At 49.4% G+C, this 18,571-nt stretch overlaps 2 protein-coding genes and 1 non-coding gene across 6 annotated transcripts in view; 1 reads left to right on the plus strand and 2 right to left on the minus strand.

Annotated features, from left to right (window-relative positions):
• Nucleotides 1-16: 16 nt before the first annotated feature.
• Nucleotides 17-3,562, minus strand: RILP (Rab interacting lysosomal protein). 4 transcript variants are annotated; one of them, XM_024737244.1, is made up of 8 exons: nt 3,110-3,562; nt 2,944-3,037; nt 2,759-2,865; nt 2,425-2,670; nt 2,027-2,172; nt 1,582-1,704; nt 811-945; nt 20-548 (listed from the first exon to the last, which is right to left on the minus strand). In XM_024737244.1, the coding sequence occupies exons 1-8, from the start codon at nt 3,335-3,337 to the stop codon at nt 404-406; spliced, it is 1,224 nt and encodes a 407-aa protein (XP_024593012.1). In that variant the 5' UTR covers nt 3,338-3,562; the 3' UTR covers nt 20-403. The 4 variants fall into 4 exon arrangements, with proteins under 4 accessions (XP_024593014.1, XP_024593012.1, XP_024593013.1 ...); XM_024737245.1 differs by having other exon boundaries at nt 27-548; nt 811-900; XM_024737246.1 differs by lacking the exon at nt 811-945 and having other exon boundaries at nt 17-548.
• Nucleotides 3,563-4,079: 517 nt separating this feature from the next.
• The window catches only part of PRPF8 (pre-mRNA processing factor 8), a 37,508-nt gene continuing 23,016 nt past the window's right edge, over nt 4,080-18,571 (minus strand). Inside the window, exons 25-43 of the mRNA XM_024735621.1 lie at nt 13,315-13,562; nt 13,035-13,214; nt 12,696-12,831; nt 12,411-12,580; nt 12,106-12,235; nt 11,845-11,991; nt 11,486-11,646; nt 10,990-11,181; nt 9,806-10,043; nt 9,530-9,658; nt 8,528-8,641; nt 8,270-8,443; nt 7,791-7,984; nt 6,826-7,065; nt 6,587-6,728; nt 5,162-5,302; nt 4,888-5,027; nt 4,580-4,782; nt 4,080-4,409 (exon numbers count right to left, since the gene is read on the minus strand). Coding sequence (XP_024591389.1) covers nt 4,255-4,409; nt 4,580-4,782; nt 4,888-5,027; nt 5,162-5,302; nt 6,587-6,728; nt 6,826-7,065; nt 7,791-7,984; nt 8,270-8,443; nt 8,528-8,641; nt 9,530-9,658; nt 9,806-10,043; nt 10,990-11,181; nt 11,486-11,646; nt 11,845-11,991; nt 12,106-12,235; nt 12,411-12,580; nt 12,696-12,831; nt 13,035-13,214; nt 13,315-13,562 — 3,234 coding nt within the window. The 3' untranslated portion in view covers nt 4,080-4,254. The remainder of the gene's footprint in view (nt 4,410-4,579; nt 4,783-4,887; nt 5,028-5,161; nt 5,303-6,586; nt 6,729-6,825; nt 7,066-7,790; nt 7,985-8,269; nt 8,444-8,527; nt 8,642-9,529; nt 9,659-9,805; nt 10,044-10,989; nt 11,182-11,485; nt 11,647-11,844; nt 11,992-12,105; nt 12,236-12,410; nt 12,581-12,695; nt 12,832-13,034; nt 13,215-13,314; nt 13,563-18,571) is intronic.
• Nucleotides 18,456-18,562, plus strand: LOC112394545 (U6 spliceosomal RNA). The gene has a single exon (XR_003002174.1). It is a non-coding gene; the product is annotated as a U6 spliceosomal RNA (small nuclear RNA).

The following is an 18,571-nucleotide window of genomic DNA, read 5'->3' on the forward strand; positions in this document are numbered from 1 at the left end:
GCTGGGCAGGGGCAGACCACTGACAGACAGACATGGAGCAGTTTCTGGGTATCACGGGCAGTTGCTTTATTACATTAGCTTAGGCCATCCGTACAAACACCTGGGAGGGAGGTAGTCAACTCTCCATTTCGTGGATGGGGAAACTGAAACTCACAGAAGCAGCACTTTTATCTGGCCCTGGAGGCTTGGCACAGAGATACAGGAAGGAAGGTAGGTTGAGCTCCCCGTCACACCCTGGCTCAGGCCGGGGTTAGAAAAGAGCCTGGGGAGGGCGGGGAAGGAGGGAGCCCTGTCCTCATTTGAGGTCACACGTCCACCCCCAGACAGACTCCGGAGTCAGGCAGGCCTCTGGGGCAGCTGAGACCCCTCATGAAGATACTCATCGAGAGCAGAGCAGGGCCGGTCAGGAGTTGGGGGCTGTCAGGCTGCCCCCAGGCTCCACGGGGGTGGCTGTGGAGCCTCCTCTCCTCCCCGTATTCTCGCTGGTAGCCGCAATGCTGGCCTCGGCCTCAGGGGCCTCTGTTCCACCCTGACACCACAGGCCCAAGCTGGGGGGAGAGCCAAGAGGTGCTGTGAGCCTGGATGCCAGGGAGGTCAAGGATAGGGGCCAAAGGCAGGGGGTGCTGTAAAAAGGGGACTCAAGAGGACGACAGGGCAGCATGAGGCAGGGGGAGGTAAAGGGGCCAACAGAGGAGTGGGAGGGGACGGGCATGCTCAGAGCTCAGGGCGCCTGGGTGAGCCGCAGTGGAGCGGGAAAGGTGGGGTCCCTCCACTCCCACCACATTTGTCCTTCCTCTTCCCCCAACATACAAACTCTGTATTCTGGACTCGGGGGGTGGGGGCTGGAGGTGGTCTCCCTTATCCCTGGAGAGCAGGAGCCATGAGCCATCCTCATCGTCACTGAGGCAGAGGAGGGAGGAGTTGTGAGGGTCATTTGTCAAGGCCCTGAGGGACAGCGGGACTCCAGCTGTGTTCAGCCTTCTGTGCAGCCCCCAGGAGCAGGCAGGGGAGGACAAAGAGACTTCGGGGCCCCAAAGCTAGAGACAAGGAAGAGCAGGGGAGACGGAGGACAACTAGAGGATTCTTTTTCTTTTTGGCTGTGCCCCACGGCGTGCAGGATCTTAGTTCCCCGACAAGGGATCGAACCCGTGCCCCCTGCAGTGGAAGCACGGAGTCTTAACCACTGGACCGCCAGGGAAGCCCCCTCCTGAGGCTTTTTATTTTCTAGCCTGACACACAGCAGGCCCCTGACAAGACTGCAGATACAGCCTTACCCATCTGAGAACGAACAGATATGCAGCCAAGACAAGAAACCGAAAACTGACTGTGGAGAAGCAGAATCAGCAGGTTTCTTCAGCAGAATGTACAGGGAGCACGGCAGGTGGGAGCAGTGCGATCCAGAGAGAAGGGTGCTGGGCTCAGGACGGCAGGCTCAGGGGATGACCAGGCCAGGTTAGGTTCTAGAAGTGACTAAGCTAGGTGACAGGCTCAAGGTGTGACTAGATTGGGGTGACAGGTACAGTCTGAGGTAACAGGCTCAGAAGGTGACCAGGCTCAGTGGGAATGGAGGCGGGGACTTACCTGCTCTCTGCTTCCTCTGGGGTCCCTAACATCTTGGCCTTGATCTTCCTTCGTTGCTTCCTGATAGCCACCTTCATGGCTTCGAGCAGAAGCCCGGGGACCCGGTGGTCTGTGAGCAGCTCCCTACAGAGGAGGGGGAGGGGCAGAGAAAAAGCAGTGGGGATGCCAAGAGTAGGTCTCGTCCCGACCTTAGTTTAGATGTCACCCCTCCTAGGAATACTTCCTTGATGGCTGCTGTGACCCTTTGCAATGGCCCACCCCGTGTGGAAGAAGTTCCAGGAGGGCAGGGGCTTTGCGATTCTCGTCCTCCAGTGCCCAGCACAGTGCCCGGCGCACGACAGGGTGGATATATCGATGACCCAAAGAATGAGGAGGGTGAACCGAGGCCTGGGAACAGGTGCAAGTGGTGCCCCCGAGCCTCCCCACCCCTGTCCTGCGCCCTCACCGCTGGAAGTAGGCCAACTCCTCCTTCAGCAGGAACACATTGGCTTTGAGCTCATTCCTCTCCTGAAGGATCTGTTCAACCTCCTCTCGACTGAAGCCGCACTGCCCTACCTTGTGGGGGCGTCCTGGCGACGGCAGGGCATCCGCCTGCGGAAGGACAGGCTTGGTCAGGGGGGCGCCTCGGTTGGAGAGGGACGCTAGAGGGTGACTGGCAGGGAGACTTGGGAGGCCAGGGCGCTACAATAGATGCCAGACCGGTGCTCTGGCTGAGACTGGGGGCGGGGGCCGGCTGGGGGCGCACACTCGTGCCACCTTCCAACTTCCCGGTGGCCCTAACTACGCAGCACAGCAAACCTTTCCCGAGTGCCGGACCGGTCCCTGACCTCATCCGGCACTCACCCGGTCCTCAGGGGTCCCCGGGGCTCCTGTGCCCGCGGCTGCCGTCTCGGGCTCCTGCCTCTGCTCGCACCCGGGCGCCGCGGCCTGGCCGTGCGCCTGCTCTGGCGCGGGCTCCAAGGTCGCTTCGCGCCGCCGCTCTGATTCGCTCTCGCGGTCCCGCGCGGCGCGCAGCTGGGTTTGTACTGCGGCCAGCTTGTGCCGCAACTCCGCATTCACCAGCAGGAGGCGCTGCAGCTGCTCCTGCAACTGTGGGCGGAGCAAAGGGGGCTGGTGGGCGGGGCGCCGGAGGGCCGGGAAAGCCTCGCCTCCGCACGTCGCCCCGCCCTGCCCTCACCGCCTCAGTCTCCTGGCTGCGCTGCCGCAGGTCACGGTTGTGCGCCCGGAGTTCGTCCCGTTGGCGGTCGGTCACCTCCTTGAGCTGCCGCAGCAGAGCGCGCTCCTCTGAGGAAGGGGCGTTCTCAGCGGCGGCCCGCGGGGAGAGGCCCTGAGCCTCCCCGACCCCGGTAGGCCCGCACTCACCCTGTGGCCCAGAGCGCAACTCTCTGCAGAGGCGCTCGTTCTCCTCCCGCAGCTGCCGCAGCTCGAGTTCGGCCTGCTGCGCGGATACCTGCAGCTGGAGAGGCCGCGCCGTCAGGGCCGGGCCCCACCAGCCCGCGGGCGGCTACGGGAGGGCGCCGTGACTCACCGAGTCCGGGGCGGGCCCCACGGCCGCCTTTTCCAGGAGCTCCAGCGCCTGCACCACCAGCGGCACGAGCCCGGCCGCCGCCTCCGGCCCGAAGCGGCGCGCCAGCTCCTTCAGCTCAGTGCCCAAGGCCCCCGCTAGGTGGTACACGAGCTCCGCAGCAGTTCCCGACCCCGCGGCCACCCGAGGCCCCCAGCAGTGCGCCCCAGGCCCCACCCTCCTGGGCTCCATGTCCCCCGAAGGCGACTAGGGCTGCTACACCCTCCTCCCCACAACTGGGGAAGGAAAAGGCCAACCAGTCCTGGCCCAGGAAGCAGTTTAGGACGGCAGAGGGCGGGGTAGTAATTAAGGGAAAAAGGCTGGGGAAGGAGAGTCTCAGTGCCCTGCTCCCTGTCCTGTTCAAGCCCCCAAGGTCACAGGAAGCAGGACAGCCAACTTCCAGCCAGGTGTCCAGGAGCTGAGGCTCAGGGCTGTAAGTGGTCACTTTCGACAAGCCCTCCCCACAGTGCCCACACCAGGCTCCACCCCTGTGTCTGGAGTCATGGGGCCTGACTTGGCTGCCAACTCTCCGGGCAAGAGGTCAGAGGTAGGAGAGCTGTCACTGGCCTCAACCAGAGGCAGCCGACTGTCCAGCCATGTGCCTGTTTCCAAGACAGATTGAGAGTGACACAAAGCTTAAAGGGCTAGGCTGGGCACCACAGCTGCAGACTGCTCCAAGAGATGTTGGAAAGTGGTGAGTGTTCCCAAGTATTTTGGAGGGAAATTGGCAAATGTCGTCATGGCAGCAGGAGTGTGAAGGCCCAAGTCCCCTTCAGTTCTCTGAGTTTAGAGAATATTTACCCCCATAGCTCCTGAATATCAGGGGGCCTCAAGGATCAGTCCAGCAGCTTGCTGTGAACAAGTCTGGCCTCTGCCACCCTTACACCCAGAATTCGAGCTGTAATTCGAGGGGAAAAAAAAAAACCTCAACAACTCCTATTTATACAAAATTTATTATACTTTGTTCAGAATTACAAGTCACCACGAGGTCAACAACATAAGCACAAAATAGAGGAAAATGGGGCCAAGCTGTTGAATGTCACCAGCTTGTCTGTGAGGGTAAAAGGCTCTAGCCTCTGGGGAGTCTGAAGCAGGAGGTGAGGAGACAACTAGGCATAGAGGTCCTCTCGGTCCGCAGAGTAGACCTCGCCCTCCTGCAGGAGAGCAAAGTTGAGGAAGTGGGAGGGTCTGTGCACCTCGTGGTAGAACTCTTTGGGGTTTGCCAGCTGTAGCTCATACTTCATGTTGGGATCATGCCGAACACCTTGGAGTAGAAGGAAAGGGCCAGTGTTGACAAGGTCCACCTGCCTCACCCTGCTGGGTCCTGGGCCATCTCCAAACCAGAGCCCGGCCCTAAGTGCTAAGGGTGATGGCCTAACCCCAAGCCCACCATCCTGTGTGCCCCGCCACCACCCCACACGCTGCCTCACATACCCATAAAGTTGTAGTTCCACGAGGACTGGGCAGGGACCATAAAGAAGCCAAGGAAGCGGTCTGACAGTAGCATCTGGACCCTCTCGTAGTGCGAGGGTAGGTAGCCCTTGGGGTTGTTGCCCTTGTCTGTGTTCTGGCGGCCCCATTCATAGCCACTGGGGGTCAGCTTGTAGGCTGTCAGGGTGCAGGAGCCTGGTGTGAAGCTGGAAGAGGAATGAGGACAGAGTCAGCACTCAGGCCACCATTCCTGGGCCCTGGCCCGCAATGCCTGCCCCATCGTACTTCCTCCCAAGGCGGCCCAACCCCACCTGCAGGTGATGATAATGGTCTTCTCGCCATCCCAAGATGGGTTGTCAGCCATGATCTTGGCATGGGTGGTGACATCCTGGGGTGACAGCTGGGGGGACTCATTGGGCTGAGTGTGGATCCAACCTAAGGGTTCCATCTCCTATGGGCAGAGCAGTGAAAAGCTATTTAGAGCCCCGTCTGCAGACAGGAATCCCACCCGTGAGAGTAACACCCCTGCTTTCCCTCCACCACCTTGAGAGCAGAAAGCCCCGGTTCTCCTACACCCCCGCTAACCTTGAGGTACTCATGCTGGGGCAGCTGGCCAGGCAGGTGCACAGTCTGGTGAGTGCCCCACTGTGGTACCATCACGATGCAGCGGATCTCCTTCACCTGGGGGTTATCTGGTGGGCTTACCCCATAGAGGTACCCTGCAATCTGGAGACAAGGGGGTCAAGAGCCAAAGAGATTCTTAGTACCAGCCCAGATTTGGGGCTGTCAGCCCTGTGTTTAATTCCCTTCTCCGAGAACAAGGACAGAGTTTCTCAAATGTGGCCAGAATGTCCTGCATCAAAAACGCCTGGGGGTGCTTATTCAAAACGTTAAACACAGACCTCACCTCAGACTTACCAGGGGTGCTTATTCAAAACGTTAAAACACAGACCTCACCTCAGACTTAGCACAGCAGAATCTCAAGCGGGGTCCAGGAATCGGCACTGCTCACACATTCCCCAGTTGATTATTTAAGTATTTAAGTACAGTGTCCATAAACAAATGAGCACACAAGCACAGAGCTCATGCATTTCCACAAACTGAACACATCTATAAAATCAGCACTCAGCAGTACTTTAAATTTTACATTGTCATGAACAAAGTAAGAAAACTTGTGTTCCTATAAACTCACCCAACACAGGATACTAACAATCTTCAAATTCACCAAACTGAGGCCACAAGTTGGTGTTTTATAAAACATGATTCTCCCTGATTACTAGTAAAGTTGACCATCTTTTCATATATTTTCCAACTTCAGTTCCTTTTCTGAACTACCATCATACTCCTTTGCCCATTCTTCTACAGTTATCTTTTATAAAAATCAACTCTGAGAATTCCCTATTCTAGATCCAAACCCACTATATCTTAAGAGTTATGCAAATATTTTCTTCCTGTTTTTAGTTTGTCTTCTGTGGTACCCCTTTGTCACACACAAATTATTAATTTTGATGATGGCTTTGTGTCTTAAGAAGGTTATCCTAACTTTAAGATGATAAATATTTTCTTCTAATATTTTACTACAGTTTAGTATTTTACGTTCAGATTTGTACTCCACCTGTATTTGACTTCTGTTAAGTGCTATGAGGCAGGGATCAAGCCTCCTTTTGCTGACTGTTTCAGTATCATAAGGCACGCTTAATCCCACAGATGAAGTGGGATCCTCAGGTGATACAACACATTTATTAAATACACATGAATCTGTTTCTATATATCCTCTTCCAATAACTTCTAGGCCAAAAATACATCATTTCTCAATTGCCATAGCTTTATAATGTTTTGGTATCTGGTGGGGGCCGAAACCCTCCTCCCTCCCTGTTTTGGCTATCCTTGTATATTTACTCATCTATCAATTTCAAAACCAGCACCTCCAGTTCCAGGAAATCTCAGGTGAGTTTTAGGCACATAAAATGTTTGGCACACACTGTGGCCTAGCTGAACAAACATACTCACTTGGGCCCGAAGGTCAGATATGCAGATAAACTTCTTAAGCACGTTCTTGGGAAGAATATAGGTATAACCAGTCTCCTTGATGTCATCAGATGAAACATAGATGTGATTGGTCCTTAAGTGCAGGTTGGCGGCAGAGATGGCCCTGAAAACAGGTAGGGAATGTTGGCATTTCTCAACTCAAGCACCTCAGGTAGCACCAGAGGCCTTTCCATCCCTACCCCTCTTGCCCCTTATACTACCTGACCCTCCATTCAGTCTTAGATGAGAAAGTCTGGGTCTCATAGTTGCTGGTGGTAGAGGTGATGATTTCGTCACCATGCTTGTTGACAGTACGAGTCTGGGTTGCAGTCAGCTGTGACTGTTCCTTGGTCTGCTTCTCAATCTCAGCTATCTGCTGCCGCTGCTGTGATGGTGCAGAGATCTCCATACCCAGGATGATGTCTCGAATTTCTGATTGTGTCAGTGATGCCACATTCACACTGTGGGGACAGTGTGGGTCACACCACAAGGATCCCTTCCCCTTGGTCACTTACGTCCCAATGGCAAGGTGTAACTTGGTGGGACAGGAGAGCCCATACTTTGACCCCAGATAATCTTCAACTGACACTTGAAGTATGAGGTGGAAATACACTAATACGGATAAGATTTGTCACATCCCAGGCTGGCCCTGTGCCTGTACACCTTTCAGCCATGCTCAAACCTGCTCAGCATCCATACCTCCCACTTCTCCTCAACAAAAAGTGCCCTGGAACTGGAAAACTCTCAAAAACGGAAATCCTAGAACAAGTTCTCAATCACAGTTGATGTGTCTGCACCCTTACTGGGTGAACATTTTTGGGTGCCACAATGACAAGGAAGGAGAGAGAAGGAAGGTGTGTGTGTGTGTTATTAGCTGTGTTATCTGGGGGTCTGGGATGTTAGAACTTCCTGCAATGTATGGACAGTAAGGAAACGCCCTGCTCAAAATGGCAACAGTGCCTCTGCTAAGGAATAGCGCCCAAGTGTCAGCCTGAGCCCTGAGACATGAACACTTCCTATACCATCTGAAGACACTGCCTACCTACCTCTCCTCTATAGGCATCTCTAGGACAATTTCTTGAGAAACTTCTGAGCTTAAAATGTTGCAAAAAACCAAGAAGGCATATACTGAGCCACCCATTTTACCCTTTTTGGATCTCTCATCTGTATCCCCACCACTGCTCACTTGTTTTTCTTGCCATAGTCAGCCAAGATAAGGTCCTTGAGCTGCACCTCCACCTTGATCCACTCCTCGTCAGTCAGAGTGGGCCAGATGTGGTGTGGTTCTGTGATCGTAGTCTTGTCTGGCTTCAGGATGACCTTCGCCCGGTCGTTGTTCACATGCAGGGCACGCAGAATCAGGATGAGGCGGGAGAAAGCCTAGGGAGAGATGTGGCAGCATGGGAGGAGGTCGGCTACTTGATGTTCTTCCCCTCTCCTCCAGCCTATCCTTTCAGGAGACCCAAGGACCCATTTCAAACCCTACGGTGCTCCCCTCACCATGAGTCAACTTGATATGCAGAGTCACTGGCCCATGCACAGGCTGAAGATGTGAAAATGGCCCCATAAGAGGCCTGTGGGACAACCTAAGGCACAGAACCTTCCTGTGACCCCAAACCCACTCCTCTTAGAGTGACCCTCCCTCCTCGTGAGGTGGCTTCATACCGTGTAAGATGAGATAGTCTTGAGCCAGTCATCATAGAGGTTAAAGAGAACCATCTGCGGCTCAGTGGCTTTAAGGATGAGATCCCCAAACTTTTCCACCTTGAGACAAGCCTGGAAGGGGAGCTGGAGCTCTGATCCTTTGATCACAATATTGGGGAAGTCCAGCAAGTGCACCTGAGACAAGATCAAGTCCAAGTTTAGAAACAGAACCAGCAGGTCTCAGGCCTCTTGCCTTCTACCTCATTCACCACCTCTCACCTCCAATGGATCGAGCATGCCTTTCCTGGTGACAATGATCTGCTTGGGCTGCTCCTCCACTGGTAGAGATCGGATCAGGGCAGCCACCTCCTCAGCTGTCTTCCACTTAGCCAACTAAAAAGCAAGAGCGAAGAACATGGAAACTGAGTCTCCACCCTCCCAGGTCAACTAGAACAAAAAATTCTAGTCTTAAAATAATTAGACTATGTTTCTATCACACACTGCTGTTGGATGTTAGGTACTTCAGAGGTATAGAAAAAACGTCCAATGGTCTTGCCCCAAAGGGTGTTTCAACCTCGCTGGCCAGACAAAGCTCACACAATGCCACGAGCTAGTATTTGATTATATACACGCTATGTCAGGGACAAGAGAAATTAAGGCTAAGGTCATAAAAAGCTGCACAAATAAAGAAGTCTTAAGGGATGAGTAAGACAGTGATTAACAGAAGAGAAGAGTTCATTCTAGAAGCAAAGACCTATAAGCAAAGCCACAGAGGTGGAGATGCTCATCAGGGTTTGGGATACCAGGATCCTGGACTGACTGCCGGAGGAAACATGCTACAGAGGAAGAGGAACTGTGGCTGGACAGGTTACAGGCCAACCAGATGTTAAGCACCTAGGAAACCAAAAAGTTAATTCAGCAAAAAGAAAGGGGCTGCCAAAGGCTTTGAGGAGGAGAAGAGATTTGGTGAAAATGACATTTTAAGAGTGCTTGTTCCCTTTAGAAAGATGATTTTTCATAGCCCTCTTCAAGATAGGTTAGAGATGGGAGATTCAAGAAGCAGAGACGCCAGCTTGTAGGTAATGAAGGACCTCAAATATTCTTGGACCTCTTATAGAAGAACACTTCCCAAGTTAAGTAATTCAGGAAAAAAGTTTAAATGAGATGTCCTGAATCTTACAAAGAGAGAAACAGGAGATTCTCTCTCTCATATACACACCCCCCACATACCAAAGACAGGCAGCAAAGTTCTACAGCCTCTCTACCCTTTAACATGCTCACCTGCCCCAAACGCTTCTGTCCAGCCCACACAGATGTGTGAATTATCTTGAGAAACAGCTGCCCTGTGCGTGGGTTGAAGATGAAGATGGCCCCATTGATGGGCTTGGTGGTCAGGTTCCCTTCAAAGGTCTAAGGAATGATTACATCAGTTAGCACAGTCTAGACACAACCAGCCCGCCTTCCTCGCAATATGCACGCACTTGCCCGGCCACCCAAACGCTGCATCGAACAGGCATATAGAGAGCCCCACACCCACACGCTGCATCTAACTCTCACCTTATGGATAGTCACTCTGTAGACATTCGTGTCATCCACAAACCAGATAATCTGGTTGGAAAAGAGTTCACCATAGTTCTGAGAGGACAGATAGGGCTCAGTGGGCTCAGATGAATAAAGCTGCAGCCCTTTACGGATCCGTTCACGTAACACATACAAGGCAGGGTTTGCCTTCATGATCTTGGCCATGGCCTGCTGTATGAGGGGCTTGCTGCCAGGGAACCAGTTTCCATAGGCACTGTGAGGGTGGAAGAGGCAAGAAAGGTTAAGACCAGGCTGGCAGTCCCAGGAACAAGGCAAACTGCGACTCTACAGAGGAAGAAAAGGCTGTTGGTCAGGCTGAGAATGAGTGCCTGCTCATGTACATAGAGGCAGGGAAGAAAGAGTCAGTGACACCAGTGGAGGAAACGGCCAACCTCACCTCACCTGGGCAAACTAAAAAAACACGTGTATATTAAAGTACGGGGCAGGGGGGAGGGATAAATTAGGAGGTTGAGATTAGCATATACATACTACTATATATAAAATAGATAATCAACAAGGACCTACTGTATATAGCACAGGGAACTCTACTCAATACTCTGTAATAATCTATATCAGAAAAATATCCTAAAAACAATAGATATATGTATACATATAACTAAATCACTTTGCTGTACACCTGAAACTAACACAACATTGTAAATCAACTGTACTGCAATGTAAAATAAAAATTAAGGGACTTCCTTCCTGGTGGTTCAGTGGTAAAGAATCCGCCTTACAATGCAGGGGACGCAGGTTCGATCCCTGCTCCAGGAATTAAGATCCCACATGCCACGGCATGTCTTAAGCCCGTGTGCCACAACTACTGAGCTCTCACTCATTCCTTAGACCTTTGAAGGGAACCTGACCACCAAGCCTCTCAATGGGGCCATCTTCATCATCGAACCTCAACTAGAGAGCCTGCGTGCCGCAAACTACAGAGCCCACACGCCACAACTACAGAGCCCACGCACTCTAGAACCTGCGTGCTACAACTAGAGAAAACCTGCACACCACAACTAGAGAGAAGCCCGCGTGCCACAACGAAGAGCCCGTGTGCTGTGACTAAGACCCGACGCGCCCAAAAATAAATAATAAATAAAATACAATAAAGTGTGGGACTGATGAAAAATATCAATACATGCTTCTGAGCCTCAACTTACCTATGCAGGTTATAGGCCAGGTCGATGGCAATGAGCACACCTGTGGGCGAAGGGTAGATACTCATGTTGTCTGTGGTGTAGTCCAAGAACTTGGCCCGGGCGTAGCGCTCGATGTCATGGGAATCATAGTCCCCCCAGCGCAACTGGATGTCAATCCAATACTTCTGAGTGGTGGTGCTGTCCATCACATCCCTGAGGGTGGAAAGGGGTCAGGAGTCTAGGCTTCCAGGAAGACACTGGCACAACCAATATCCCCAGAGCCACAAGAACTCTCAATCACTACGTCTAAATCTCAAAACCAACCCCTCTGCCTGTTCCAGATCAGCAAGACCCACCAGAGAATTAGCAGACCTGGCTGAGGGTGTTAACAGAATCAGGGGTAGAACCTGTTACAAATTAGAAAGAAAGGCAACCAGGGACAATTTCTAAAGTAGTGCTGCTAGAATAGTAAAACTAAGCTTCTTAGATGCCTAGGGCTGGGTCATAAGGCACTTACTTAGAGTCTGCCAGCAATGAGGGCCGGGAGACATTCCACTTATAGGAGGCAAAGAGCAGGATATCTGCACAGGAAGAGTTCATCTTATAGGACTTTCGGGGGTGGATTGTCTCCTTTTGTACTGTCTCAATTTCCAGTGCATCCAGTTCCTGATCAAACACCTGGAGGCAAAGGTGGAAAGGTTATGACTGGTTATGGAAGCCCACTTAGAATGCGGGCTTATAGAACTTAAGACAATGTGGCACCTGGGACCACAACAGAAGTCTCATCCTTGGAGCTCTGAGGGTGGATTTCCCATACCCAAAAGAGAGAGCTGACCTGACTTTTCGTGGCATCCTCTCCCCTCAATTCTAGCCCACCTGACACAAGTCCATAACGATGCTCTCGTGGATCTTCTGCCACAAGTGAGCTCGGAAGATCTGGATGAGAGAGATCTTCAGTGTGGGGATCTTGCCGTGCATGAAGATACCTGTCAGGTCCAGCTGCACCTGAAAGCCTACGTATACCTGACAGGAAAAAGAGAGCGACACTAGAGACCGAGAGGTTCTCAGGACATAATTAAGGAAGTAGAAACTCTTGTTTTTAGCTTCCCATCTCCCATGTCTATCAATCACACTCACGTTGGCTCGGTTGATGGTTGGGGACCACCAGAGGGTGAATCTACGATTGGGAATCTGGTTCAATCCTGATCGCTGAGCATTGGTTAGTTTCTTCCACTTCATAGACTCCTCAAAACCACTGGCCTTCTCCCTGGGAAGCAGAAGAGACCAGGTAAAGTGACGTCCTGCCATCCCCCAGAACACTGCTGACCTCCTGGGGTGGCTGTGTGGGAAACACCACAGTAGAACACAAAAGCATATGAGGGATGAGCTCAGAGGGCTGTGACCTGTGAGAGGTCACTGTAAGGGGAGAACAGAATCCTCACCAGAAAAGCCCCTCCCAGGTAGGGAAGTAAGTGCCCTTGAAGAGAGTGTGTTCCAGAATGCCTTCCACACCACCCAGGGCCTGGATCATGTCTGTACGGTAGTTGTTCAGGTTCCAGAGCTTTCCATCATGCCGCTGGTGTGTCCACCAAAAAGGGTTCTGCTTCAAAACCTAGATGGCAAGGTAGGTATGGTGAAGCTTCTGGGTGCCCACTGCTCCAGGTTCCCAGCATGGCCACAGACTCTCCTAATTCAGGGAAAATCTCTCCACTATCCCCTCCACGTACCTGGTACTGCTTAAAGTCAGTTCTGACACGCCAACCCTTATCATAAGCCAGTGTGTGCCGGTCCTTCTGGAAGAGGGTGTTGATTCGAGGAATGCCACGATCCCATGAATCCTCTAGATCTTCTAGGGTCAGTCGTCTGCCAAAGAAAAAAGATCAAAGTTAAAACAAATACTCATATGAAGAGTTCAGCATTCCTCCCTGGCCAAGGATAAACAGGGTCAGACATACAACCTACTTCCTTGACCCCATAAAAATACGGCATGCTCTACTCCTGACCTCCAGGCAGGACTCAAAGGTCACACCACTTAAAAGGACTGCTATGCCCTCCTGGATGCCCACCTGTTCTGCGCAATGGCCTCTTGTCTCTTGAGTGCATACTCAGCCCAGACCCGCTGAGAATCAATGAACTCACTCTCCCAGGGCTGTATGTAGCGATACAAGTTGGGAATCAGCTGGTCTTCTTCATGGCTCATTCCTGAACGAAAGTGTGTGATACCTACATCTGTCTGCTTGGACCACCTGTTTGGGGACACACCAAGATTAGAGAAAAAATAAAAACTGAAAATAAAGAAACATCTCCTTCCCTCAGGGTCTAGCAAGATTTTCAGCCAAGTCCTACCTGAGGTCAGATTGGGGGATGAGCACATGGCCCATTGAGAGCATGCCAAGTCCACCCAACTCCTTAGGGGTGTAGAACACGACAGGGGGGAAGCGACTCGGCATCTTGGAGTTGAGACCAATCTTGATTCGTGTCTGGATCTTGTTCTCACACTTCACCAGCAAGTCCAGGAGCTCCTGGGTGTTCACCACAGCCTCCCGAAAGTATGTCATAAGGCCAATAAGAGCTGTGTTCCACTTATTCACAATCTGAAGATAGTGAAAAAGAAGTAAATTATAGATAAATCATTGCAGGGACAGGGTGTGTGGCTAGGAACCACCAGATACAATTAGTTATATTCTCCCTAGTTCTCAAGAAAGATTTGAGCTCAATGTCATTAGGGAAGTGTGTATAAATCAAAATCACTATGAGATACTACTTAACACCCACTGCAATGGCTATAAGATAGTTACAAGGATGTGGAGAAAATGGAACTCTCATATACTGCTGGTAGGAATATGAAATAGTGCAGCCACATTGAAACAGCCTGGCAGCTCCTCAAAAGGTTAAAGAGAGTTACCATATGACCCAACAATTCTACTCCTAGGTATATACCCAAGAGAAATAAAAACATATGTCCACACAAAAGTATGTACACAAATGTTCACAAAAGCATTATTTGTAATAGCCAAAAAGTAGAAAAAAAACAAATGTCCATCAACTGACAAACAAAATGGTGTACAGCCATATTATGGAATATTATTTAGCCATGAAAAAGACTGAAATACTGATGTATGCTACAACATGGATAAACCTTGTAAACATTATACTAAGTGAAAGAAACCAGACGAAAAAGATCACATACATGATCCATTTATATGAAATGTCCAGAAGAAACAAATCCATACAGACAGGAGGTAGATTAGGGGTGGCCAGAGGACTGGGGCAGGGAGGGACATGGGGAGTGAGTGACTGCTAATGGGTATAGGGTTTCTTTGTGGGGTGATGAAAATGTTCTGGAATTAGTGGTTATGGCTGCACAATTTTATGCATATAATGAAAACCACTGAATTGTATACTTTAAAAGTGTGAATTTCATTTCAATAAAAACATAAAGTTGGGCTTCCCTGGTGGCGCAGGGAAGATCCCACATGCCATGCGGAACAGCCAAAAAATTAAAAAAAAAAAAAGCTGAAAGAATTTCCTTTAAGATCAGAAATGAGACAACGATGCCCACTCTCACCGCTTTTATTCAACACATTATTGAAAGTCCTAGCCACAGCCACCAGACAAGAAAAAGATATTAAAGAAATCCAGGGACTTCCTTGGTGGCGCAGTGGTTAAGAATCTGCCTGCCAATACAGGGGACACAGGTTTGAGCCGTGGTCTGGGAAGATCCGACATGCTGCGGAGCAACTAAGCCCATGTGCCACAACTATTGAGCGTGTGCTCTCCAGAGCCCACGTGCCATAACTACTGAAGCCCCCAGGCCTAGAGTCCGTGCTCCACAACAAGAGAAGCCACTGCAATGAGAAGCCCTCACACAACAACAAATAGTAGCCCCCGCTCGCTGCAACCAGAGAAAGCCCACGCGCAGCAACGAAGACCCAATGCAGCCAAAAATAAATAAATAAATGTATTTTTAAAAAAATTCCTAATTGGAAAAAGTGAAACTGTCACTGTTTGCAGATGACATGATATTATACACAGAAAATTCTAAAGACACCACCAAAAAGCTATCAGAACTCATCAATGAATTCAGTAACATGGCAGGATACAAAATTAATGTAGAGAAATCTATTGCACTTCTGAATACTATCAGAAAGAGAAATTATGAAAACAATCCCGTTTATAATTGCATCAAAAAACCAAACCAAACCAGGGACTTCCCTGGTGGTCCAGTGGTTAAGACTCCATGCTTCCAATGCAAGGGGCACAGGTTCAATCCCGGTTGGGGAACTAAGATCCCACATGCTGCACGGTACGACCATGGGAAAAAAAAAAAATCTAAAAAACAAAAACCAAAAAAACCCAAACCAAACCAAACAACAACTAGGAATAACTCAATCCAAGGAGACAAAAGACCTGTACTTGGAAAACTGTAAGAACTTGGTGAGGGACTTCCCTGGCGGTCCAGTGGTCGACTCCACACTTCCACTGCAGGAGACATGGCTTCGAGTCCTGGTCTGGGAAGATCCCACATGCCACGGAGCAACTAAGCCCGCGAGCCACAACTACTGAGCCCACATGCCACAACTACAGAAGCCCATGTGCCTAGAGCCCATGCTCTGCAACAAGAGAAGCCACCACAATGAGAAGCCCATGCACCACAATGAAGAGCAGCCCCCCACTCGCCGCAACTAGAGAAAGCCCGTGAGCAGCAACAAAGACCCAACACAGCGAAAAATACATTAAAAAAAAAAAAAAGAATATTGTTAAAATGACCACACCCTCAAGTCCATCTACAAATTCAATGGAATCCCTATCAAAATAGCAAAGACATTTTTCACAGAACTAGAACCAATAATTTTAATATTTGTATGGAAACACAAAAGACCCTGAAGAGCCAAAACAATCCTGATAAAGAACAAAGTAGAAAGTATCACACCTCCTGATTTCAAACTATATTACAAAGCTACGGTACTCAAACAGTACAGTAGTGGCACAAAAACAAACCCATAGGTCAATGGATCAGAATAGAGAGCCCAGAAATAAACCCATGCTGTTATGGTCAATTAATCTACAACAAAGAAAGCAAGAATATACACTGGGGAAAAGACAGTTTCTTCAATACACGGTGCTGGGAAAACTGGACAGCTAATGCAAAAGAATCAAACTGGACTTTCTCACAACATACACAAAAAATAAAGGCAAAATGGATTGAAGACTTAAATGTAAGACCTGAAACTATAAAACTCCTAGAAGAGGGACCTCCCTGGTGGCGCAGTGGTTAAGAATCTGCCTGCCAATGCAGAGAACACAGGTTCGAGCCCCAGTCCAGGAAGATCCCACATGCCGCGGAGCAACTAAGCCCATGCACCACAACTACTCAGCCTGCACTCTTGAGCCCACGAGCCACAACTACTGAAGCCTGCATGCCGAGAGCCTGTGCTCTGCAACAAGAAGCCCGTGCACTGCAATGAAGAGTGGCCCCCGCTCACAACTAGAGAAAGCACGCAGCAATGAAGACCCAACGCAGCCAAAAATAAAATAAATAAATTTATTAAAAAAACCCAAAAACTCCTAGAAGAAAACACAGGCAGTACTCTTTGACCTTAGTCTTAGGAATACTTTTTTGGGTATGTCTCCTCAGGCAAGGGAAACAAAAAACTAAGATATGGGGGAAAAAATAAATAAATAAAAAGAAAAAAAAAGAAAACAAAACAAAACAAAACAAAAAACAAACGGGGCTTCCCTGGTAGTGCAGTGGTTGAGAGTCCACCTGCCGATGCAGTGGACACGGGTTTGTGCCCCGGTCCGGGAAGATCCCACATGACGCGGAGCGGCTGGGCCCGTGAGCCATGGCCGCTGAGCCTGCGCGTCTGGAGCCTATGCTCCGCAACGGGAGAGGCCACAACAGTGAGAGGCCCGCGTAAAAAGGTTTTGCACAGGGGCTTCCCTGGTGGCGCAGTGGTTAAGAATCCGCCTGTCAATGCAGGGAACGCAGGTTTGACCCCTGGTCCAGGAGGATCCCACATGCTGCGGAGCAACTAAGCCCGTGTGCCACAACTACTGGGCCTGTGCTCTACAGCCCACGAGCCACAACTACTGAAGCCCGCACACCTAGAGCCCATGCTCCTCAACAAGAGAAGCCACTGCAGTGAGAAGCCTGCACACCTCAACGAAGAGTAGCCCCCGCTGGACGCAACTAGAGAAAGACCTCACGCAGCAACAAAGACGCAACACAGCCAAAAATAAATAAATAAATAAAAGCTTTTGCACAGCAAAAGAAATTATCAACAAAATGGAAAGAAAGCTCACTGAACAGGAGGTGATATTTACAAATGATGTATCTGATAAGGGGTTAATATGCAAAATACTGGGTTGGCCAAAAAGTTCGTTAAGGTTTTTCCATAACATCTTATGAACGAACTTTTTTGGCCAACCCAATACAAAGAACTCATACAACTTAACATAAAAAAAAAAAACAAAACCTGATTTAAAATGTCTATTCGGCAGAGGAGCTGAAGAGACATTTTTCCAGAGAAGATATAAAGATGTACAATAGACACATGAAAAGATGCTCAACATCACTAATCATAAAGGAAATGCAAATCAAAACCACAACGAGATGTCTCCTCACACTTGCCAGAATGGCTATTTTCAAAAAGACAAGTAACAAGCGTTGACAAGGATGTGGAGAACAGGGAACCCTCATGTACTACCGTACTACTGATGGGAATGTAAAGTGGTGCAGACACTATAAAGAACAGTATGGAAGTTCCTCAAAAAATTAAAAATAGAACCACCATACAATCTAGCAATTCTACTCCTGGGTATTTATCTGAAGAAAACAAAAACACTAATTCGAAAAGATATGTGCATCCCCATGTTCACTGCAGCATTATTTGAAATAGCCAATATATGGAAGCAACTTAAATGTCTATTGATAGGTAAATGGATAAAGGAGATGGTATGTATACACACACACACAGAAATATTACTCAGGCATAAAAAAGAATGAAATCTTGCCACCTGCAACAACACAGATACTTGGAAGGGTGGGGGAATGAGTGAAATAGTTGAGGGAGACTAAGAGGTACAAACTTCCAGTTATAAAATAAGTAAGTCACGGGGATGTAATGTACAGTATAGGGAATATTATAATTTTGTGTGGTGACAGGTAGTAACTAGACTTATCCTGGTGATCATTTTGTAATGTGTAAAAAGAGCAAATCACTATATTGTTTACCTGAAACTAACATAATATTGTAAGTCAGTCATACTTCAAAAAAAAGAGAAAGAGATCTGCAAGTTCCCTGGTGGCCTAGTCGTTAGGATTCTGGGCTTTCACTGCTGTGGCGCCAGTTAATCTCTGGTCAGGGAACTGAGATACTGCAAAAGCTGCACAGCGCAACCAAAAAAAAAAAAAGAGAGAGAGAGAGAGAGATCTCTGAAGACCCATGAAGGGATCCATTTGCAGGCTATAAAACTCCGAGGTCGTGCTTGCTTCGGCAGCACATATACTAAAACTGGAACGATACAGAGACGATTAACATGGCCCCCGTGCAAGGATAGCACGCAAATTCATGAAGCATTTCATATTTTTTTGTTATAC

The sequence above is a fragment of the Neophocaena asiaeorientalis genome, unplaced genomic scaffold (assembly GCF_003031525.2).
Source record: "Neophocaena asiaeorientalis asiaeorientalis breed wild unplaced genomic scaffold, Neophocaena_asiaeorientalis_V1.1 scaffold129, whole genome shotgun sequence".
Classification (NCBI taxonomy): Eukaryota; Metazoa; Chordata; class Mammalia; order Artiodactyla; family Phocoenidae; genus Neophocaena; species Neophocaena asiaeorientalis.